Source organism: Phacochoerus africanus, chromosome 8 (assembly GCF_016906955.1).
Source record: "Phacochoerus africanus isolate WHEZ1 chromosome 8, ROS_Pafr_v1, whole genome shotgun sequence".
NCBI lineage: Eukaryota > Metazoa > Chordata > Mammalia > Artiodactyla > Suidae > Phacochoerus > Phacochoerus africanus.
The window spans coordinates 79,340,473-79,360,644 of NC_062551.1; the positions used below are offsets into that span (position 1 = coordinate 79,340,473).

Genomic DNA, 20,172 nt, shown 5'->3' on the forward strand with positions numbered 1-20,172 from the left:
GCACCACAAGGGAACTCATAAAACTAAACTCTACAGTAGAAATCCTATAAATTTAAGGTAAATCTATACTGCCCTGGTGAATAACAGACATCTTGAGAAGCTGAAACTTATTTACACAATATTAACAGCCATATTCTCAGTGTTTCCTGTTTTTGACAATTTCCTCCAATCACTATGAAAATGTAGAATATAAACAAACAAGAGAGGTAGAAATATAACAATATACACAGAAAACAGGACATTTTAGTTATTAAATATTTGGAATTTAATATCATCACCATGAAGAATGAAAAACTAATGCTGATCTAGTCATTTGACTAATACATTAAGAGACCCAAAAATCTCTTCTATAAACTCCTTTTTTTTTTTTTTGCTTTTAGGTACAGAGATCAGATCCAGCACAGCCCTAACTCTTCCCAGAAGGTTCCCAGGCTAGGGGTCCAATTGGAGCTATGGCTGCCGGCCTACACCACAGCCACAGCTAGGTGGGATTCGAGTCTGAGACCTACACCACAGCTCACAGCAACGCTGGATCCTTAACCCACTGAGCAAAGGCCAGGTATCTCATGCTCATGGGTGCTAGTCAATTCGTGTCTGCTGTGCCATGACAGGAACTCCTATAAACTCCATTATCAAGGCTATTGTCTTATTTTGTTTGTAATGAGGGAAAATGAGTTTAATATATAAAGACTCCGTGATTAATCAACAGACCAAGATATGGGTCTTAAGTCTTCTTTCCAGATAAAAATTTAATCATTACAGAGTATTTAGCCTTAAGCGCAAGAAATGTATTTATGCTGGAATAATGTAGTCCATTGCGTTTCATGAAAAAATCAGGACAGCTATAGCAGGCTACCCAACTAAGGGGAGAAGAAAAACAGGAAAACCAATATCCTCCAAGGCTATGGGGATGTCCAGGGGCTTTTAGTGACTACTTTCAGAACATCAGAAGGTATAACAATGAAGAGTAGGTTCAGCACGTACTTGATTAAAATCTGGATCTTTTTCTCCGTCTGGCTTAGCTTCTTCTTTGTCCTCCTCTGTTTCAGAACTACTCACATTTAGTTCCGGAGCTGAATCCTTCATCACCTGGATGTGAGAGGAAAAGAGAGAGAAGTAGGTCAGCCACCAGGAAGGTGAGCTATGGTGGCCGTGGGGCTTGGACTGGCCACCTTTACCAATGGTGGGATAATAGACCAGACAGAGGATCAAGATGCAAGGCCTCTCTGTAGCCTCTGCTCTTTAATACGCTGGTTTTTACCTTCTGATCTATTCTTGTATTTAATGTGTTCCCCATAAATGTAAACAGTCTCTGCAGAGCAGTTCAGATTTTACAATGATGTTATTTTGCACAAGTTCGAAGGTGCTCTACATTTTCCCGTGACACTGATCTGTCAAGCCTTTTCAAGTATGGGCCGGAGTCCCAATGTTCCTTAAGACTGAGAAAATGAACTATGGATAAATACTGCTGTCAAAGCAATAAATAATAATAATAATGAAACTTTACCTAAATTGGATACTATTTTATACTAGATACCAATATATACATGCACTGATAGGTACAAAATATAAGAAAATTCTAGGGGGAACTTCATTTTCTCACCAAATTAGGAAATGAAGCCATCATTTCAACTTGTAAAAGCAAAACCCTAGACCATCAGAGCATAATTTTTAAGTTATCTTCAAATAATGTTTGATAACTACCATTAAATAAAATGCATTCTGTTTTTACTTCCAAAAAACCTTGGAACTAAAAAAATGAGATGTCTAGAAATCTGGCTAAGGATCTACCTAAGAGCCATCCCTAATATAGTTTAAAAAACAAACAAGGGAGTTCCCGTCGTGGCGCAGTGGTTAACGAATCCGACTAGGAACCATGAGGTTGCGGGTTCGGTCCCTGCCCTTGCTCAGTGGGTTAACGATCCGGCGTTGCCGTGAGCTGTGGTGTAGGTTACAGACACGGCTCAGATCCCGCGTTGCTGTGGCTCTGGCCGGTGGCAACAGCTCCGATTCAACCCCTAGCCTGGGAACCTCCATATGCCGAGGGAGCGGCCCAAGAAATAGCAACAACAACAACAACAACAAAAAAGACAAAAGACAAAAAAAAAATTTAAAAAAAATAATAAAATAAAATAAAAAAAAATAAAAAACAAACAAACAAAAAAAGATCCCCCCAAAAAACCAATCCATAGTAACACCCCTGGCCCCCTAAATATACCCAAATCTGTCTACATCACACCTATCCTTTAAATCAGTGTAAGAGGCTCTAAACTGGCTTCCTTATTTCCCATAATGTCCTTACCACATCCACACACAATGGTATGGGTGGACCTGAAAGTAAAAATGAGACCACACCATGACCTCCCCTGAAACTCTCCAATGGCTTGCATCTACACTTAGAGATTCCATATCCTCGCCTTGATGTATATAAAATCCAACAAAACCTGAGCCCTCATCACATCGCTATCCCTCCTGGGAAGAAACTCTAGACCAGTGCTGTCCACTACAGTAGCCAGAGGACCCATGTGGATATTTAAACTTAAATGAAGAGAAAAATTTCAGCTCTTTAGTCACCCCAGCCACACTCTATGTGTTCCATAGTCAAATGTGGCAAGTGGCTCCCATGCGAATAGTGTAGATCTGGAACATTTCCATCACTGTGGAAAGTTCCACTGGGCACTGATGCTCTAGACACAGTAACTATTGCTTGAGCACATTAGGCTTATGCTTTTGCTTGGACCACATGCCAAAGGCTGGGTCTCGGATAATAAAACAACTCTTCCGTGGAGGCACCCTTCCTAACCACTCCCTATCCAACAGTGCACCCTGACTCTATTGGTCTCTCAACTTACCCTGCTATATTTCCTTCAAAATACCTATTCTTATATGAAATCATCCTATGGATTTATGGGCTTATTCTTGATCTGCCTCACAAAGTACACATATTCTTGAGGAAAGGTGCCTTCTCTGTTTTCTACACCAACAGTATCCCCAGCACAGAGACCACTCCTGGCTCACAGCTGACGTTCAATTAATGTTTATGTATCAAGTGAGTAAGTCCACATACATCACGTAAGTATTCCTTTTGAATTCTGACCCAATGGCTCCCCAATACAAAACAAACTAAAATAAAACAGAGAACCGCAGGGCAACTCTAGGCAGTCCTCAGTGAAAATCCAACAGCAAGTCAAAAAGCAAGCTTAAGCGTTTCTAGTCATGGCCAGAAGAGGGGCTGGTACCTTCTTATTATCCACGACTTTATGAACATAGATGGTGGCTTGAGTGTATTCACGCAGGTCCCTCTGCTGTTGACACAATAAGCCTTCTCTACATTCTGGACAGAGTTCTTGGGGGGAAAAAAAAGTACAATAGCAGGGACAGAAATTACTGTCAAAGAATGAAAGATCTAAAACCACAGATCAAAGTTACCAGAGAGTATTCATTAAACTGTCATATTTTCTCTTAAATACTGTATTCTATTGTATGCAAATATAAAGACATCCATTTGCTGTCAACAGATATACAAGTAATGAGGTAATTATATCATACTTGCCCCTAGGGGAGTACTCTTTTGGTCTGCCATAGGATCTTTAATTTTAAATAGGGAATACAAATGCCATTTCATTCCCCCTTAAAAATGTCAGCTTTTAACAACCCAAACCAAGAACAGTATGAAAACTTACTAGGCTCAGAAATATACTGTGTTTCTGGAGGGTCTGTGTCTCCCACTTCAGTTCTCGTGATTTTAATTACATGGTCCACGACAAAGAGCTTTTGAATCATTTGCCACTCACTGGGCCAGATGAGAGCTATACTGTGCAAAAGAACACAACATGCTTTAAGACACATGGACATAATCCATTCGTTCCCTAAAATACAATCATCGAAACCAATATTCAATACAAAGAAATTAAGAAGGAAAAGATACTTCACAATAGAAAATGATTTTTTTTCATACAACAGAATGCTACCTAACAGCAGGAAACCTAAATGGACTGCAATTACATGAATCATGGGTAAAGAAGTTAGCTGCAGAGGGATAAATACTGGATGATGCACCCTAGAGACACAGCCCTGGTTACCAGCGCTTGGAAGGAAAAGGAGGAAACATGAGCAAGGTTGCCTTGGGCAGCCTCTTTTTACGGAGAAGCAGTCTTCAAAAAAAAAAAAAAAAAAAAAAAAGAGAGAGAGAGAAAAGACAAGAATTCAACCTACTAGCGCAGACCAGAGGAAATTCCCCCACACATTCAATAAGAGACCTAAGAGACCCTTTATGTCAAAGGAGAAATTTCCTCAACACGTTTTATTAATCACTAGGAACGAAAATCGCATGAAGAGAAGAAACTCACAGTTTAGAATCTTCTTTGGTCATGGAAGCGAATGTAAACATGAGGCCCCCGTGGGGACACAGAAGGGCACTGTTTCCAACCGATGACACGGGGCTACATCTTGTAGGTTTTCTACTCAAATGAGACAAGGAGGATCAATACACTTCACTATTGCACGACTAAAGAGAAAATTTTTTTAAGACGATTATTTTAAAATCATAGATATATTTAGAAGGGTATTAGTCAGTAAATGTGTTTCTCAGGATCATTCATTTGAATTATCAGAAAATTAAACTTTCACTGTATGCTAGTAAAAGTAATATACCATAAAATATGTGAATCAACAACAAAAAAAGGAGATAGAAATGTTTGGTTTCTACCTAACAAATTTCCGCCATTCTTCCACAAAGAACTGGGACACAATGTAGAGGACATCCGTGTCCTAGAAGAGGAAAAAAAAATGAGATACAAGTAGCCATTAGTTCACGGCATTCTTAGCCTATATCCCCCCGGTGGAAAACATTTCCATATGCTATGGTTTTCCTTTTCAAGTTTCATAAATATAAGAGAAATGCAGCTCTCTACCAAGAATCACTAAGATTAGAAAACGATATACAGGAGAATTGAGACGCTCTTGGTTATTCTGAAACAGTTCATCAGGAATTTGGCAAGGGCCTTAAGAAGGTGTGATGTGAGAATCAATCATTATACCTCTGGCCAGTTACTGAGACAAGGTCTGTTTTTGTCCTGGAACAAATTTGGAAGAGAAGTTTTTTGCTCGTTTGCAATCATCTTATGTAAGGCTTCATTTTCTTCCCCTTCTCTTTCTAAAATCTGAAAGAGAATGAAGCAGGAAGCAATCAACCACCTCCTGCTGACAGCACAGGACCTGCCTCCTCCCTGACACCCCCATTAATAGCACAATGTCAATTCTCCCGGGAGGTGGCATGTAATCCTCACAGATGTCAGTACAGCGTGCAGTACCTTGCACTGGGAACAGCATTCTTTGAAACTTGGAAACTCAGGAGCCTTTGGAAAGTACTGCTGCAGCTTGCTCCAAGCCTCTTTAGAAACAAGCCTTCTTTCATTTTCAGATATGCATAACTCCCCTAAGTCAAAAAAAATTGGGGGGGGGCGGGGGGAGGAAGAGAAAAAGTTTTGAAAAAAAAAAAAATCAATATTCTCTCCAAAATTCTATTTCTTAAACTTAAGAAAATTTTGGAGGGCTGCTTTTCTTTCTGTTCTAAAGTGCTGTAATCCTTTCTCCTTTCTTTAGTTTCAAAATCTCTAAATTTTGAATATCATCAAATTCTAAAGGAGATAAACATTTCTTCCACCTCAATCTAGGGCTTTCTTCCTGGCAGTGAAGAAAAGCAGTTAAGGGTGCTTCCAGGGATCCTGCAGTCCCTGCATGTCCGCTGGGGATGTTTACCAGCATCTCATATACACCTGCATTCAAATGCCACACTTTCCTGTAGGCTATATTTTCTCTTATTACTTCACTAAAATCATCCTGACCTGAAAGGGTATTTTAAGGTTGTGTGAGACTCACAGTTAAATAGTAAAAGCAATCTAATGTTCAATTGGAAAACCACCTCCAGGGAGTTCCCACTGTGGTTCATCAGTTTAAGAACTAAACTAGTAACCATGAGGATACAGGTTCGATCCCTGGCCTCATTCAATGGGTGCAAGGATCCAGTGTTGCTGCAAACTATGGCAGAGGTCGCCGATGTGGCTCGGATTTGACGTTGCTGGGGCTGTGGTGTAGGCAGGCAGCCATGGCCCTAGTTTGAGCCCTAGCCTGGGAACCTCCATATGCCACAGGAGTGGCCCTAAAAGAAAAAAAAAAAAAAAGAAAACCATCTCCAGTCAACCCAATTGCCTGCAGGCACCCTGAACCCTGTGGCTCTTCACAAGAAAGAATAAGCAGAATCCCCCAGTCATCATCCCTCTTCTTTACCTCACAAGATCCCAAGAACACCCAGATGGCAGCGCCCCTCAATCTCAGTAGCCCCTCCTCAGGTTAATATAGCCAGGGACTTTCTAAACACAGGAGCATGACTCTATGCTTTTTTACGTAATAAATAAATGACAAATAAACCAAGAATCAGAGAAATTAATACACCCAGAAGCTGGGATATGAAACCAGATCTGTCTCATCCAAACCCCATTAATTTCCTAGACCTCAAAATGCATCTTCTTAACCTGCACCCTTCACCTCTTATTGAGCTTTGACTAATCCCAAGAAAAGATTACTTTGCTTTAATGTACTTATTACCAGAGAAACTAGGTCACGATGTAAAAATTAACTTTATTTCTGAGTGTGCTGTTAACAAATATCCTCTGAGGTTATGAAAACTTACTCCAAAATGCTTATACTCAGACACAATTAGGAAATATACTATTTTTTAAAAGTTGATTAAATTATCAGACGAAGATTAAGTACATCTTTATGGTGACACATGAGGCAGCCATAAAAAAAGATGAAGGTAGATTTCTATAACTAATTTAGAAATAACAGCAAGGTAATTATGCTTTTCAAGTGTTTTCCTCTTTGTTTAAGGGTCCCTTCCTCTGTACATATGTAGTATTGCCCAATCTGCTTCAGAAAGGGAGAGTGAAGGCAACAATAGTACAAGTATACACACACACACACACACACACACACACACACACACACACACACACACACACTCTTCCACAGATTCTCTGGACACACTGCCTCCTGTTCTGACAGAAGGGCACTTTTACTTTATGACTTGGTGTAATGCTGGATGATCACTCAGGTGATTAGAAAAGAACAACTCAAATTTATGCCTGCAATTACCAAAGTACTTCAGTAAGTCATCTGACAGAAAGCAGAACTTGGTAATAGGGAGTTCGCGTCGTGGTTCAGTGGGTTAAGAACACGACTAGTATCCATGAGGATGCAGGTTCAATCCCTGACCTCTCTCGGTGGGTTAACGATACATCGTTGCCACAAGATGTGGTATAGGTCGAAGATGCAGCTTGGATCTGGCGATGCTGTGGCTGTGGCATAGGCCAGCAACTTGTCTCTGATTCAACCCCTAGCCCAGGAACTTCCATATGCCATGGAAGTGGCCCTTTAAAAAAGAAAAGAGGGGAAAAAAAAAAATTTGGTAATAAAAAGTCCTTCACCCCGAGTTCCCATCTTGGCTCACTGGCAACAAATCTAATTAGCATCCTCGAGGATGCAGGTTCGATCCCTGGCCTCACTCAGTGGGTTGTGGATCCAGTGTTGCCCTGAACTGTGGTGTAGGTTGCAGACAGGGCTCAGATCTGACATTGCTGTGGTGTGGGCCTACAGCTACTATTAGACCTGTAGCCTGGGAACCTCCATATGCCACAGGTATGGCCCTAAAAAGACAAAAGAAAAAAGGAGAAGAAGAAAAAAAAAGTCCCCCACTTGACTCTTAGCCATTTTTCTAAATTTAATTTCACATGATTGAAATAACTACCATGATTTAATATACCTAAACAGTGCTACCCCACATAATGCACTTTTACTTGTGACAAGAATTTTTAGAAGTTACACTAGTGCCTGCAATATGCAAAATTGTTTCTTAAATCTGAAAAGAATGGCAATCGACTAAATTCACCTGGAGAGCAACATCTCCCAACAGAAGATCAAACTAGCCATGATTTAATTCATCAAACATAATTGGATAACCTAACCCCCAAAGATTCTTCTGGTAAAAACTAAAATCTAGTAAACAATGAGTTTAGATTCTGGATAAACCCCCTCCCCTCTAGTTAAAACTCTAGCAATCTGGGCCATAGAACATCTGAAGAACTTATTAAAAAAAACCTGCTCAACTGCTAAGTAAACCTAGGTGTAATCAAAAAGCTAAGTTAAAGGAAGTTTAGGGAGTTCCTGTCGGGGCTCAGTGGTTAACAAATCAAACTAGGAACCATGAGGTTGCAGGTTCGATCCCCGGCCTTACTCAGTGGGTTAAGGATCTGGCATTGCCATGAGCTCTGGTGTAGGTAGTAGACACAGCTCAGATTCATCTATGGCTCTGATTTGACCCCTAGCCTGGGAACCTCTATATGCCAAGGGTGCAGTCCTAAAAAGAAAAAAAAAATTTAAAACAGGAAGTTTATCAGTTAAATGAATATAAAACAAAATGGATAAGCCTGATGGATATGGAATCTCTGCAGTAAGTGCTAAACTCTAAGATAGCAGTAAATCATCTAATGGAATATAATCCATGATTAAGTCACATAAAATCTGAGATAAATATACAGGCTTTAGGATATGGAAATTCAAACAAGGACTTCCAGATAAAAATGATGTTCTAAAATGCCATTTACTTTCAGTGCTCCCTGAAACACCATTAGACTACAGCACAGGGATCTTTCTTTCTTAAGGATATAAAATCATAACGATGGCTAAAAAGAAAAGAGAGGGAACGACAACCACAAATATTTTAGAAGCTTAAAGGTAGATGAGACACAAGAAAACTCAATTCTCAATTGACAAAGGAACCCAGATTTACTACACTCACAAAACTATCCCCACACATCTAGAAACTGGGGGTATCAGAAGAGAACAGATTAAAAGTCTATTGAAGAGGCAGTTAAAGAAGCTCCCTGGTGGCTCCAGTGTTGTCACTGCTGTGGCTCTGGTTACTGCTGTGCGGAGGGCTTGATCCCTGGCAAGGGAACTTCCAAGGTTAAAATTCTCAGTGCCCCTTCTAGACACTCTACCTCCCCTGTCTGCCCACCAAAGAAGACACAGGCTTCTCTGAGGACATAGAACCTAAAGCCTCTGCACTGGGAGATGCAAAGCAGAGAGAGGAGTGAGGGTCGTACATGGAGGTATGGAGAAGTCAATGTTTCCATATAGAAGGCAGAGACCCCCAAGCCCTCCTCTCTACACCTCTGGGAAGTGACAGCCAGATCTGCATTTTCCAGGTAAGAGAATGCAAGATCCATTATCTGCGTTAGGACCTGCAGAAGGAGGAGATGTCACAGTGCCGTGGACAGAGATCTTAGATGCGGCTTCCAAAAACAGAAGGGGGAAAAAATGCCTAAGAAAAATGACTTTGGACAAATGCTACACTGATAGATACCGCAAGTCCTTCAAATTTTCAAAGAAAAATAATTTCAGACAATTATATCAAGGGAAAACTACCCACCAAGTGTAGTAACCTTTAGCCAATGACTCTCACCTCCTCTCTATGCCTCAGTTTCCCTTCACTTGTACAGTCAATATGGGAGCAATACTGACCTCTCAGGTTGTTGTGTAGATTAAATGAATTAGTATCTATACACTTAGAAAACTACAGGCCCAAGAGAAACATTAAGTGAATGTCCAACCGAGCTCTACAGTGACGACCATCACCACGTCTCAGGAACAATTCACTCCTACCCTGCACCTAAAATCCCAAATTCCATGCACAGGTGACATGCATACGCAAATACAACAGTTGAGAACCATCCTATTACCATGCTTAATAAAAAGGTACAGCAACAAAAATGCCACCGAGTTGCAGATCAAACTAGAAGATCTGAAAAACAGCTAACATACAACTTCTGACAAGCTGAGGGGAGCAACATGAGTCCTGAAATCACATTCAGCTCTGCCAAGCTTTCTAGTCAAAACTGTAAAACTGAAATGACAAGATGAGAGGCGGGCTGGGAGCAAATGTCAGCGATCTGAGGAGGAAGAATTCTGGCACCGTCTCACCCTGCTTAAGCAGCACCAAGCATAAAAACTTAGTATTTTACTGCAGGTTCTGCCACTCTCAAAATGGGGGCACTTCTGCTATATCCACGTCTGTGCTATAAAGGTGAATAAGAATTAATAAGAAGCGAAGACAAAGACAAACATCATATGATATCACCTACATGTGGATGCTAATAAATAATGATACAAAAAAAAAAGAATTAATAAGAAGCATCAGGAGTTCCCGATGTGGCTCAGTGGTTAACGAATCCATTAGGAACCATGAGGTTGAGGGTTCAATCCCTCGCCTCACTCAGTGGGTTAATGATCTGGCATTGTTGTGAGCTGTGGTGCAGATCGCAGACTCGGCTCGAATCTGGCGTTGCAGTGGCTGTGGTGTAGGCTGGCAGCTATAGCTCCGCTTAGACCCCTAGCCTGGGAACCTCCATATGCTGTGGGTGCAGCCCTAGAAAAGGCAAAAAGACAAAAAAATAAAAATAAAAATAAGAAGCATCAAGAGAAAAACTCATCTCCCTTTGGCTGCTCATGTGACCTTCATTTCATATTACACAATCTGTCTACCCCTCGGGGGTCCCATCTACTCATCTACTCTCACACTTGTGCTCCCACTGTGCACTAAGAGTGTAAGGGTTACAAACTGGGAGGCAGGAAGGATGGATGGATGGGCTTGGGACCCAGAGATCCAAAGCCACATCCCAGGATGACCCTTTACCCACACTTCCTAGTAGAACATTCTCAGTGAGATGTGTCCTGAGAGACAGGCTCGCAAGTACCACTCATATGACAACTACTATCACGAGTATCATCAAGGGCTCTTGATAAAAAAGCACTAGTGGGAAAGAAGGGAAGAGGTTCAAAACGAGGTGATCAAGTAAGAAATAAGGAATTTATGAGGAGTGGAAATAAGAATTCTGAGTATCCACGGTACATTAACAAACAAGAAATGCAAACATGAGTCAACAGATTAGATTCACCATGGACATCCCAACCTCTCTGGGTGCAATTTTTCTCAAGGTGGAGTGAAAAAGAAATGACTGAGGGGGGATTTATATACAAGGCTTTGAGAAGGAGACACTTTGACTTTCAGACTGCTAACCACGTGTCATGTATGAGGACTCCCCATCATAAAATTATTATACACACACACACACAATTAACAAGTGAGCACTCATTAAAATAAAATAAATACCTAAAAAAATATATGAGGATTTGGAAGTTTTATTAAGAGTTATATAGTACCCAGTAGCTAGTCAAATAAACGTCTTAAGAAACTAAACTAGGAGCTCCCGTCGTGGCACAGTGGTTAACGAATCTGACTAGAAACCATGAGGTTGCGGGTTCGATCCCTGGCCTTGCTCAGTGGGTTAAGGATCTGGCGTTGCTGTGAGCTGTGGTGTAGGTTGCAGACACGGCTTGGATCCTGTGTTGCTGAGGCTGGCAGCTACAGCTCCGATTAGACCCCTAGCCTGGGAAACTCCATATGCTGCGGTAGCAGCCCAAGAAATGGCAAAAAGACAAAAAAAGAAAGAAACTAAACCAGAAAGGGCCTTAAGAAGAAGAAATGTGCAAATACTGTCCTCAAACTGTTCATATTTGGACAAAGATACAGATGTGGGAAATAACTGAAATTATTCTCCAAGCTCAGAAAGCCTTTCACTGTAGCAAAGTGACAAAGTTTCTTCTCTAAAATATGAAAAATATCCTATTTCATTAATTATTTTCTGCAAGGAGAGAAAAGGTGTGAGAGGCACTGGGCTAAGAGGCCAAACAAACTAAGAGTTGGAAAGGGTAACATAAGCATTGAGGTCACTACAGTTTATTTTTTTTATTATTTATTTATGTTTTTTTTGGTCTTTTTGCTACTTCTTGGGCCGCTCCTGCGGCATAAGGAGATTCCCAGGCTAGGGGTCCAATCGGAGCTGTAGCCACCGGCCTACGCCAGAGCCACAGCAACACGGGATCCAAGCCGCGTCTGCAACCTACACCACAGCTCACGGCAATGCCGGATCGTTAACCCACTGAGCAAGGGCAGGGACTGAACCCGCAACCTCATGGTTCCTAGTCGGATTTGTTAACCACTGCGCCACGATGGGAACTCCACTACAGTTTAGAATACCAGTTACTCCACCACAGCTGCCCTTCATGCCTGATCTCTGAGTGTAAAACATTTAACAAAATATTTATGAGGGAGTTCCCATCGTGGCGCAGTGGTTAACGAATCCGACTAGGAACCTTGAGGTTGCGGGTTCAGTCCCTCGCCTTGCTCAGTGGGTTAAGGATCCGGCGTTGCCATGAGCTGTGGTGTAGGTTGCAGACTCGGCTCGGATCCTGCGTTGCTGTGGCTCTGGCGTAGGCCGGTGGCTACAGCTCCGACTAGACCCCTAGCCTGGGAACCTCCATATGCTGCGGGAAGTGGCCCTAGAAAAGGCCAAAAGACAAAAAAAATATGACATGCTGAAGTAAGACTAACAGAAGTTTTACACTTTAGCTTACCATGTGGGCACAGAATGTCTTCATTAAAATTTAATTCTTCCTCCTCTTCTTTTCTTTCTTCTTTTGATTCATCTAATCAAAAGAAATACAGATAAAAACTACTCTAGCTATTGTATTTAAAGTTCAAACTAGCAATTTTGAACACAGAAAACTTTAAAATATTTTAAAAATTAGACCCAAATGATTTCTTCACAATTCCGCTAAAAAGTTTCCTCAAAAGGATAGAAAAATTTCTGAATGGCAGTTTAAAAGATTTAGATTATGCAAAAAGAAGTGCATATTTTCAAATAAAAAAACAATTTACATATCTTTCCATTCATTCTAGTCAAGGTATAACACTGCGTCATAACCAGGTTAATCATCTACACGCACATCACATTGACCCCTAGCCTGGAAACTTCCACAGGCCGTGGGGGCCGCCCTGAAAAGGAAAAACAAAAAACAAAAAACAACTTTTAGCTGGAATACAACTAAAAGTAATTTTGTTTGGGATTAACTCAAGCCAAAAGCAGGCTACATTATCAGGAATGCCTCTTGTGAATTGCTGAGCCCTTGCTCATGTCCAACAACTTAAAAACCTTTTATTTCTTTGCAGACATTCTTGAAAGCTTCAGGTGTTGAAAAATTATCCTTGAAAATTAAAACCAACTTTCCTAAAAACAAATGCTGACACTTCTGAGTCACAACCGTCTACATAGAGGTTTTAAATATTACCTTTATTCAAGGTGTTGCCATTCATTTTCCCATTGCTTTGGTCTGCTTCAGCATCTTGCTCATCTAGCTGTTCAAGAGCCAGCTGGCGCCAACTGCGCAAAGAGGATTTCCCCACCCAAAATCCATCACTGCTGTGGAGAGAGGGAATGTGAAGTTACGCAAGTGACACTTCCTATTGTCCTTCTCCTCTCGTTGCTAGTCGTGGCCACAAATAATGAGAACTAAAATGCTTACTATCTGCTGCTGTGCACACAATTTCTTAACCCATTTCTTCCCTCCACATCAAACTGAGGGTATAGAAAATATTTTGTTTCCATCCTAAATCTGGCATTGTCACTGCTGTGCCTAGGTTCAGTTCCTGGTGTGGGAAGTTCCACTGCCATGGACTGGGCCAAAAATAATAATTTAATCCAATCACACCAATCAAGAGTCCACTTGTTTCACTGGAATACTACCTGGAACAACATATAGCTGTGCCTTCAATATATGCACTTACATATGTATACATCCATGTCTATCCAGAAAGAGGGCATTGGTAGCCTGTTTGTGGAATGTCCAAAAATGGTAAATTTGATTGATCTTTGAGAAATACAGTTCAAGTTAAACCAGACAAAATATAATGCCACCTGAATCCAAAGGCACTCTGCAGGGGGGGATAGACAAACCCCAAGTAGTCTCAATGTTTCGGACAAGGGTGAAGCACTGGGTACCATTTGTTAACACACTTACTTCACCCTCTCTGAAGATAAGAGAGCGTGCATTGCTGTAAGCTGTGCTGTGGGTCATAGATGCAGCTCGGATCCCCACGCTGCTCTGGCTGTGGTGTAGGCTAGCTAACAGCTGTAGCTCCAACCCCTAACCTAACCTAACCCGGGAACCTCCATATGCTGTGGGTACGGCCCTAAAAAAGACAAAAAAAGGGGGGGGGGGCGAGAGAGGTTCCCCCAGGCCTGCTAGAATAGTCTTCCAACATCAGCATTCCACAATTCCAAGTCAGAACACAGGTTATTACTCCCTTGGTTTGTTAAGACCTCATACCTACACCTCTGCTTCCACCTTTCTGTTGGATGGAATACTGCCACAAAGGCTGTGACTCAGCTTTATCTTTGCCACAGTGGTGATCGCTGCAAAATTTAATCTGATGCTGCCATCCACTTTAAAACTTTTCTTCCTCCCAAAGATCCCAATTCTCTATTCTCCATAAATAAGCTATTTGATTTTCCACCTTATCCATCAACATTTACTGTGTGACATACCCCTTTACTGTTGCTTTAAGCAGATTATTTACAGTTTTATAATCTTCGTTTAGTTGGTTCTTCAGCCGCAACACACGACAGCGTTCTACCACACATTCCTTACACAGGGCTTTCACTGAGACAGAGAGAACAAAAGGGAAGAGGTTGGCTTCACATACAGGCTTCCTGCTAAGAAAATGTTTTTAACACTTCTAAGAGAAAGTCATACATTGTGACAATATAGCCAATTGGTCTACATCCTCAATGATTTTGCTACCATAAATATCAAGACAGCAAGAATATTACTCTGTATAAAGAAGGAACAACAGGATACAAACTCATACAATGTATCTAAAACTATCTATGCCACAAAGTATAATGTTTTACAAGACCACATAAGTGAGGTTAATTCATCTGACAACTGGTAATGTTAATTGTTTAAGAGCTTCCTGTGGGTATCAACCAGGCCAATATTTTGAAGAGATTTCTATAAAGTAACAAAATACCGCTAGATGGCATTCTCAAATGTATCCTATTTTTGTCTGTTTTCGGGGGGGGGGGGGGGGGTGAGTGTGGCAGGGGAACAACAAAACTGAAAAACCATTCTTTCTTTCCTAACATTATAAATATACCATGTATAAAGCTGTGTATTAATTCTAGTTGATTTAGCAAGTCCTTTTTGAAAGTGCAGTCTGGGTCAAATGATCATCAAGACGCTATGATGAAGACTTCATGCATTGCTCTTTCTTAAGCAGGCATCTGGAATTACCAGTTAGTCTTGGTCCTCCTCCATATCTACTGTAGAAAATGTCAGCTGCGTATTCAGATATCCTCTTCATAATCGATATTTTATCAGGATGGAGCTTGTCGTGGGAACATAGGCAAGCGTGATTATCGATAGGCTTGGTGGGTGTCGATTCATCCAGCCACTTCTGCAGCCACTCAAGAGAGACAAATTCATAGGGCTCTGAAGACGAAAGCAAGGGAAAGAGTCTATGTACTTTTACAGCTTTTGGACTAAATGATATATTCATTCCTCAAAAGACAACGCAAGCTCTTTCCAAAGTTAGCAGAATCAGGAGAATCATTATTGAGGGGAGACGTGGGATGAGGACAGCCCAGAGCTCCATTTAACTACCATTCATCTGAGTTCAAGGAGCTGTGCAGGGAGCTGCACGGTGCCCTGTAAGGTTGGCTGGTATTATTAACCACATTCTACAAAAGAGGCTTCCACAGAGACAAGTGTCTTGCTTGACAGCACAGCAGAGCTCTGATCAGGACATCACGGCTTGCTGACTACAAGCAACAGTCCAAGCCGGCTCAAATCACATAAGCTCACCCCCAGCTATGCTTACATCAGAAATGACTTTCAAAAACATTTGCCACCAATGTGTGATATGACCGAACGTTAAAATGAGAAGTCTAAGTTCTACATTAAAAATGAACCTCATCAGCTATACAAGTCCATTTCAACCACTGACCTTTTCTTCATCCAAGATGAATTAACAACTATTTAATTTCCCCACCCAAATGCGTATCATGATCGCTTCATTACATTTTTATGTATTTCAAGAACTAAAGCTATTTTAAACAACTTCCAGGATGAAGTGCACTAGAAATGAATCATTATCAATTTTGAACCTGCAAAAATTAAGACAGACCAAACACATCAGTATGAGTTTTAATTTGGGAAAACGAGAGACCCAGAGTTCCGTAAAAGCCAAAATTAAAGATTAAAGGGGCCAACTTTGATTACTTACAAAGATCTCCAGTGAGTCCCAGCATAAAACATAGAAGAAAACATACAGAGGTTGAATTTATAAATGTGTATTATGGTACTACTTCTGATGCCATCTGAGGCTTAGACAACTCAACCCAAAGCCCATTTGACCAACTTTACACTTCCCTCAGAGTCACGAATCTAAAAACTAACTTCTATTTTAAGTTTAGTGGAAGACATTTTGATTTTTACAAAAACAAAATTCAGACTTGTTGGATCTCTTATTTGTGCTAAAACTGTACATCATAAACTGCAAGCCTCCCAACTGGTACAGCTGCAGAGGAAGAATTAGAGACTGTAAGTTGAGACAAGGTCTAATTCAAGTTCTGCCCCCGAGAAGTTGAACTTGAGCAAGTCACTTGAACTCTCTATGCTTCAGGTCTTTTATTTGTAAAATGAAGGTAATAATACCTGCCTTCTACCTACTTCGTAGGGTATGGCTAAATCTAAAAGATATACAAAGCATTTGGAGCATTTCTGGAAGAAAAGCGTAACAGAAAAGTTAACTGTACATTTATTCAATATATAAAAGTAGAGACCTTAAGACACAGGACAGATAGCATGGTTGTGGCACTTTACAATACGTAACGGGATGGTTAAATTCAAAATTACTGCACAATTTTACTGCGATTTACAATTTACTCTGTCAGGAATAGAGTGCACTAGGCATTTTAACAAGACAAAATAAACGATCTCTATTCAAGAAAGCAAAATCAAAGTCTTACTATACCTAATCTTTTCCCAAGGAGAGTCACATAGGTTAAAATTTTTAGTAATTTTCAAGACTATCGATGAAGGGATAACAGGACATGACAAAAAACAACAGTCAAGAACAATTCACCAGGTCTTCTCTCACTAACAGGTGGGGAGGGGTGGGATGAGGACAACACGTGCTATTGCAACTGAAAGAATAACTATGAGTCCTGACTCTTTACAAAGGGAGGGAATCCAGGAAAAATACATTCCCTGCCAGGGGTGTCCACTGGAATTCAAAGCCCATGGTGACTGTCACAATGACCCGACAGCAACAATGAGACTCAAAGGCAGTTAGTTCAAGACCTTTTCCAATTTCCACCCAAGTCCTACAGAAAACTTTATACTGTTTCGGTTTTGAGTAGGTTTAACACAAATTCTATGTAATACATGAAGATGAGAAAAAAAGCACACACAACTTAACAGAAAGAAACTGAAATAGAGCTGAGACAGGATCTAACTTGAAGTAACACCATACTTATTAACTCCCCACTTTTCTAGACTTCAGATGCCAGGTGTAAGTGGCTGGAGAATCCTCGGAAAAAGAGCAACCAACAGTGGTCACAGGGGTCTTTCCACTTTCAATGTGAAGAGTTGTATCAATTAATACCAAGAGCTTCCCTAACTATTGGGAGCTAGCACTGGGCTCAATAATTAAGGCAGATTCTGCTTGGGCAAAGTTTCTGCACTAGAGAAAGACCCCTGGCAGGTTCTCAAAGATGTTCTCTACTACTGTGATTCCAAAAGCCTGGATAATCAACTAACGAATGGGAATGTGAACTAATTATCAGTTGGAGATAACAAACTACACAAAGTCTTAGCATCAGATGAAGCAGGAAAGCAATTGTTAAAATAGTCAAAGGGAGACGTATTCTATTAGTTCAAAGTTATATATTTCTTCAATGCTCTGATTTTTGAACTAGAATTTTCTTTTGGAACGTTACGAAGTTTAGAAAGATCGTGGCATCAACAATATTTGACACAATTTACCTACAGATAATCTGATTATTCAGAGACAATTTATTTCAACTTAAAACAGGCTAAAGGGGCTCAGGTTTATATTCTAGGATAAATGACCCTGCTTTTAATATGTTCACAAAGAAAGATGAGCTTTAGAAAAAGCATTACAGAAGACTTGACTGGCAGCACAAAACCATGGTCATTGGCTTTGAGATCTGACAATATTTTAGGACATGGACTTTCCACCATGTAAGCTTACTGAAAACGGAAAAAAATTTATAAAGCTCATAACTTGTAAAAGTACTGATAACATATATTCATATCTGAAGAACATATGCCCAAGTTCTTCTAGATGGAATGAAAACAGGCAAAAGGATTGCAGTGTTAACTTGACACATAACATTTTTGGACCATGCGGTTTTAAAGAATGATTCAAAACAGCCATTTAGTTTACACACAGTAAGTCCCTTTCTCTTATCCAGTGAATATGGGAAACTATGAATAAAGATCAGAAAATAGGTTTCTAGGTCCCAACTCCTTTGAATAAATTTAGAGATTTGAATCATGTTCATTTTGAAATCATTTCCAGTAAAATCACGATTGGTCTAATTCTTTAGGATAATTCCCACTCCTGAAACAGAGTGAGAATAACAGGTTACAAAGAAAGGTCAGAATCAAATTAAGATATAGTTTAGAAAAAACTTTTGAGAGATACTCTTACAGAGGTAGCAATGCATATTCACCTTTTGCTTAAAATTATATCAGTAATGGAAAACTGAGATATCAAAAAGACAAAAACCACAAGTGTAATTATGCTTGAGTATTTATTTTCTAAAATTACTAAAATTGCCTCTTTTTAAAGGAGGAGTTGTGTATGGGAAATTCATGCCTATGAAATGACAGAAAACATTACAAATGGCATATCAGCCTTAAAAAGTTGAGGTTTCCTTTTTGAGGCATTAGATAAACTTGAATAAACATACACAGTAAAAGAATGAGTTGCACTATGTGGGATAATTCTTAAGAAATTAGGGGTCAGCAGAAAGCTTCCCTGTTTTTAGAATATTTGACATTAAATTTCAAAATAATCTAATAGTATCATTAAACATAGTACAGCTATAAAGGAATGCCTGTTAATACTGTTAGGGCAAAAAGTACGTAAGGAACTACACAAGCTGCTTCAATGGGTAGCCAAGATTTTTCTTATAAAAACAAGTTAATGTCTCATAAATGAGAAATATCTCCAAGAGTTATATATGCAGAGTGCTGACCTAAACCTCATAATTTATTAAGAGCTTCCCATTATAAACGTACATGATAATGAAAATTATATGGACTGCTACACATTAAGTTACTGCTGGTTTACAGAGTAATTGTATAGTGCATAAGCTGGCATTAATGGATTGTAAGGAAGGGCAGGGAAAAGTCTGTTCATATACATTTGTAAACAAAAAAGAAACAAGGCACTTAATGACAACAGTGCTGTCCCAGAATATCTTACAGACCAGCTCCAGCAGGTAACCTTTGGTACAGCTCCTTAACTTCTTCATGCTTTGCTTTTCCTTTATCCACACTTTGCTTACGCATCTCGGCCATTTCAATACACCACTCCTCAAATTTGGAATTATCCCGATCTACCAGCTCTTGAAGAAAGGCTGATCAGAACAGAAAGACAAAAACAAACAAAAACCCAAAACAAAAAGACTTTAGCCTGTTTTCAAAGAAACAGAACGATGTTGATTTCTCAATTACAGCAAATATTGATTGGTGAAGATTTTGGTGGCAAATTCCTACCGTGGTCTCCCTTTCTGTTAGACATCCAACTTGCAACCATCAAATGGCTCAGAAACACCATTCAAAATAGATGATGCGGGGAGTTCCCGTCGTGGCACAGTGGTTAACGAATCCGACTAGGAACCATGAGGTTGTGGGTTCAGTCCCTGCCCTTGCTCAGTGGGTTAACGATCCGGCGTTGCCGTGAGCTGTGGTGTAGGTTGCAGATGTGGCTCAGGCTGGCAGCAACAGCTCCAATCAAACCCCTAGCCTGGGAACCTCCATATGCCATGGGTGCAGCCCTCAAAAGACAAAAGACAAAAAAAACCAAAAGCGAACAAAAAAAAAAACCAACTGCTCTTTAAACTAGTCTTGATTAGCTCTAGGACTTTAATTGCTTTTGCAGTTCTTTAGGAAGCCAGT

General features: G+C 40.2%; 1 protein-coding gene across 5 annotated transcripts in view; it reads right to left on the minus strand.

The window, feature by feature from the left end:
• USP48 (ubiquitin specific peptidase 48) overlaps window positions 1–20,172 on the minus strand; it is a 63,499-nt gene that overhangs the window by 12,951 nt on the left and 30,376 nt on the right. For 3 of the 5 annotated variants that reach the window (XM_047792328.1, XM_047792329.1, XM_047792332.1), the window contains 12 exons: window positions 19,482–19,631; window positions 15,253–15,450; window positions 14,505–14,619; window positions 13,249–13,379; window positions 12,535–12,606; window positions 5,313–5,437; window positions 5,040–5,162; window positions 4,709–4,770; window positions 4,350–4,460; window positions 3,684–3,814; window positions 3,240–3,346; window positions 985–1,089 (listed from right to left, as the gene is read on the minus strand). In XM_047792328.1, coding sequence (XP_047648284.1) covers window positions 985–1,089; window positions 3,240–3,346; window positions 3,684–3,814; window positions 4,350–4,460; window positions 4,709–4,770; window positions 5,040–5,162; window positions 5,313–5,437; window positions 12,535–12,606; window positions 13,249–13,379; window positions 14,505–14,619; window positions 15,253–15,450; window positions 19,482–19,631 — 1,430 coding nt within the window. The remainder of the gene's footprint in view (window positions 1–984; window positions 1,090–3,239; window positions 3,347–3,683; window positions 3,815–4,349; window positions 4,461–4,708; window positions 4,771–5,039; window positions 5,163–5,312; window positions 5,438–12,534; window positions 12,607–13,248; window positions 13,380–14,504; window positions 14,620–15,252; window positions 15,451–19,481; window positions 19,632–20,172) is intronic. The other 2 variants (XM_047792331.1, XM_047792330.1) reach the window with 1 other exon arrangement.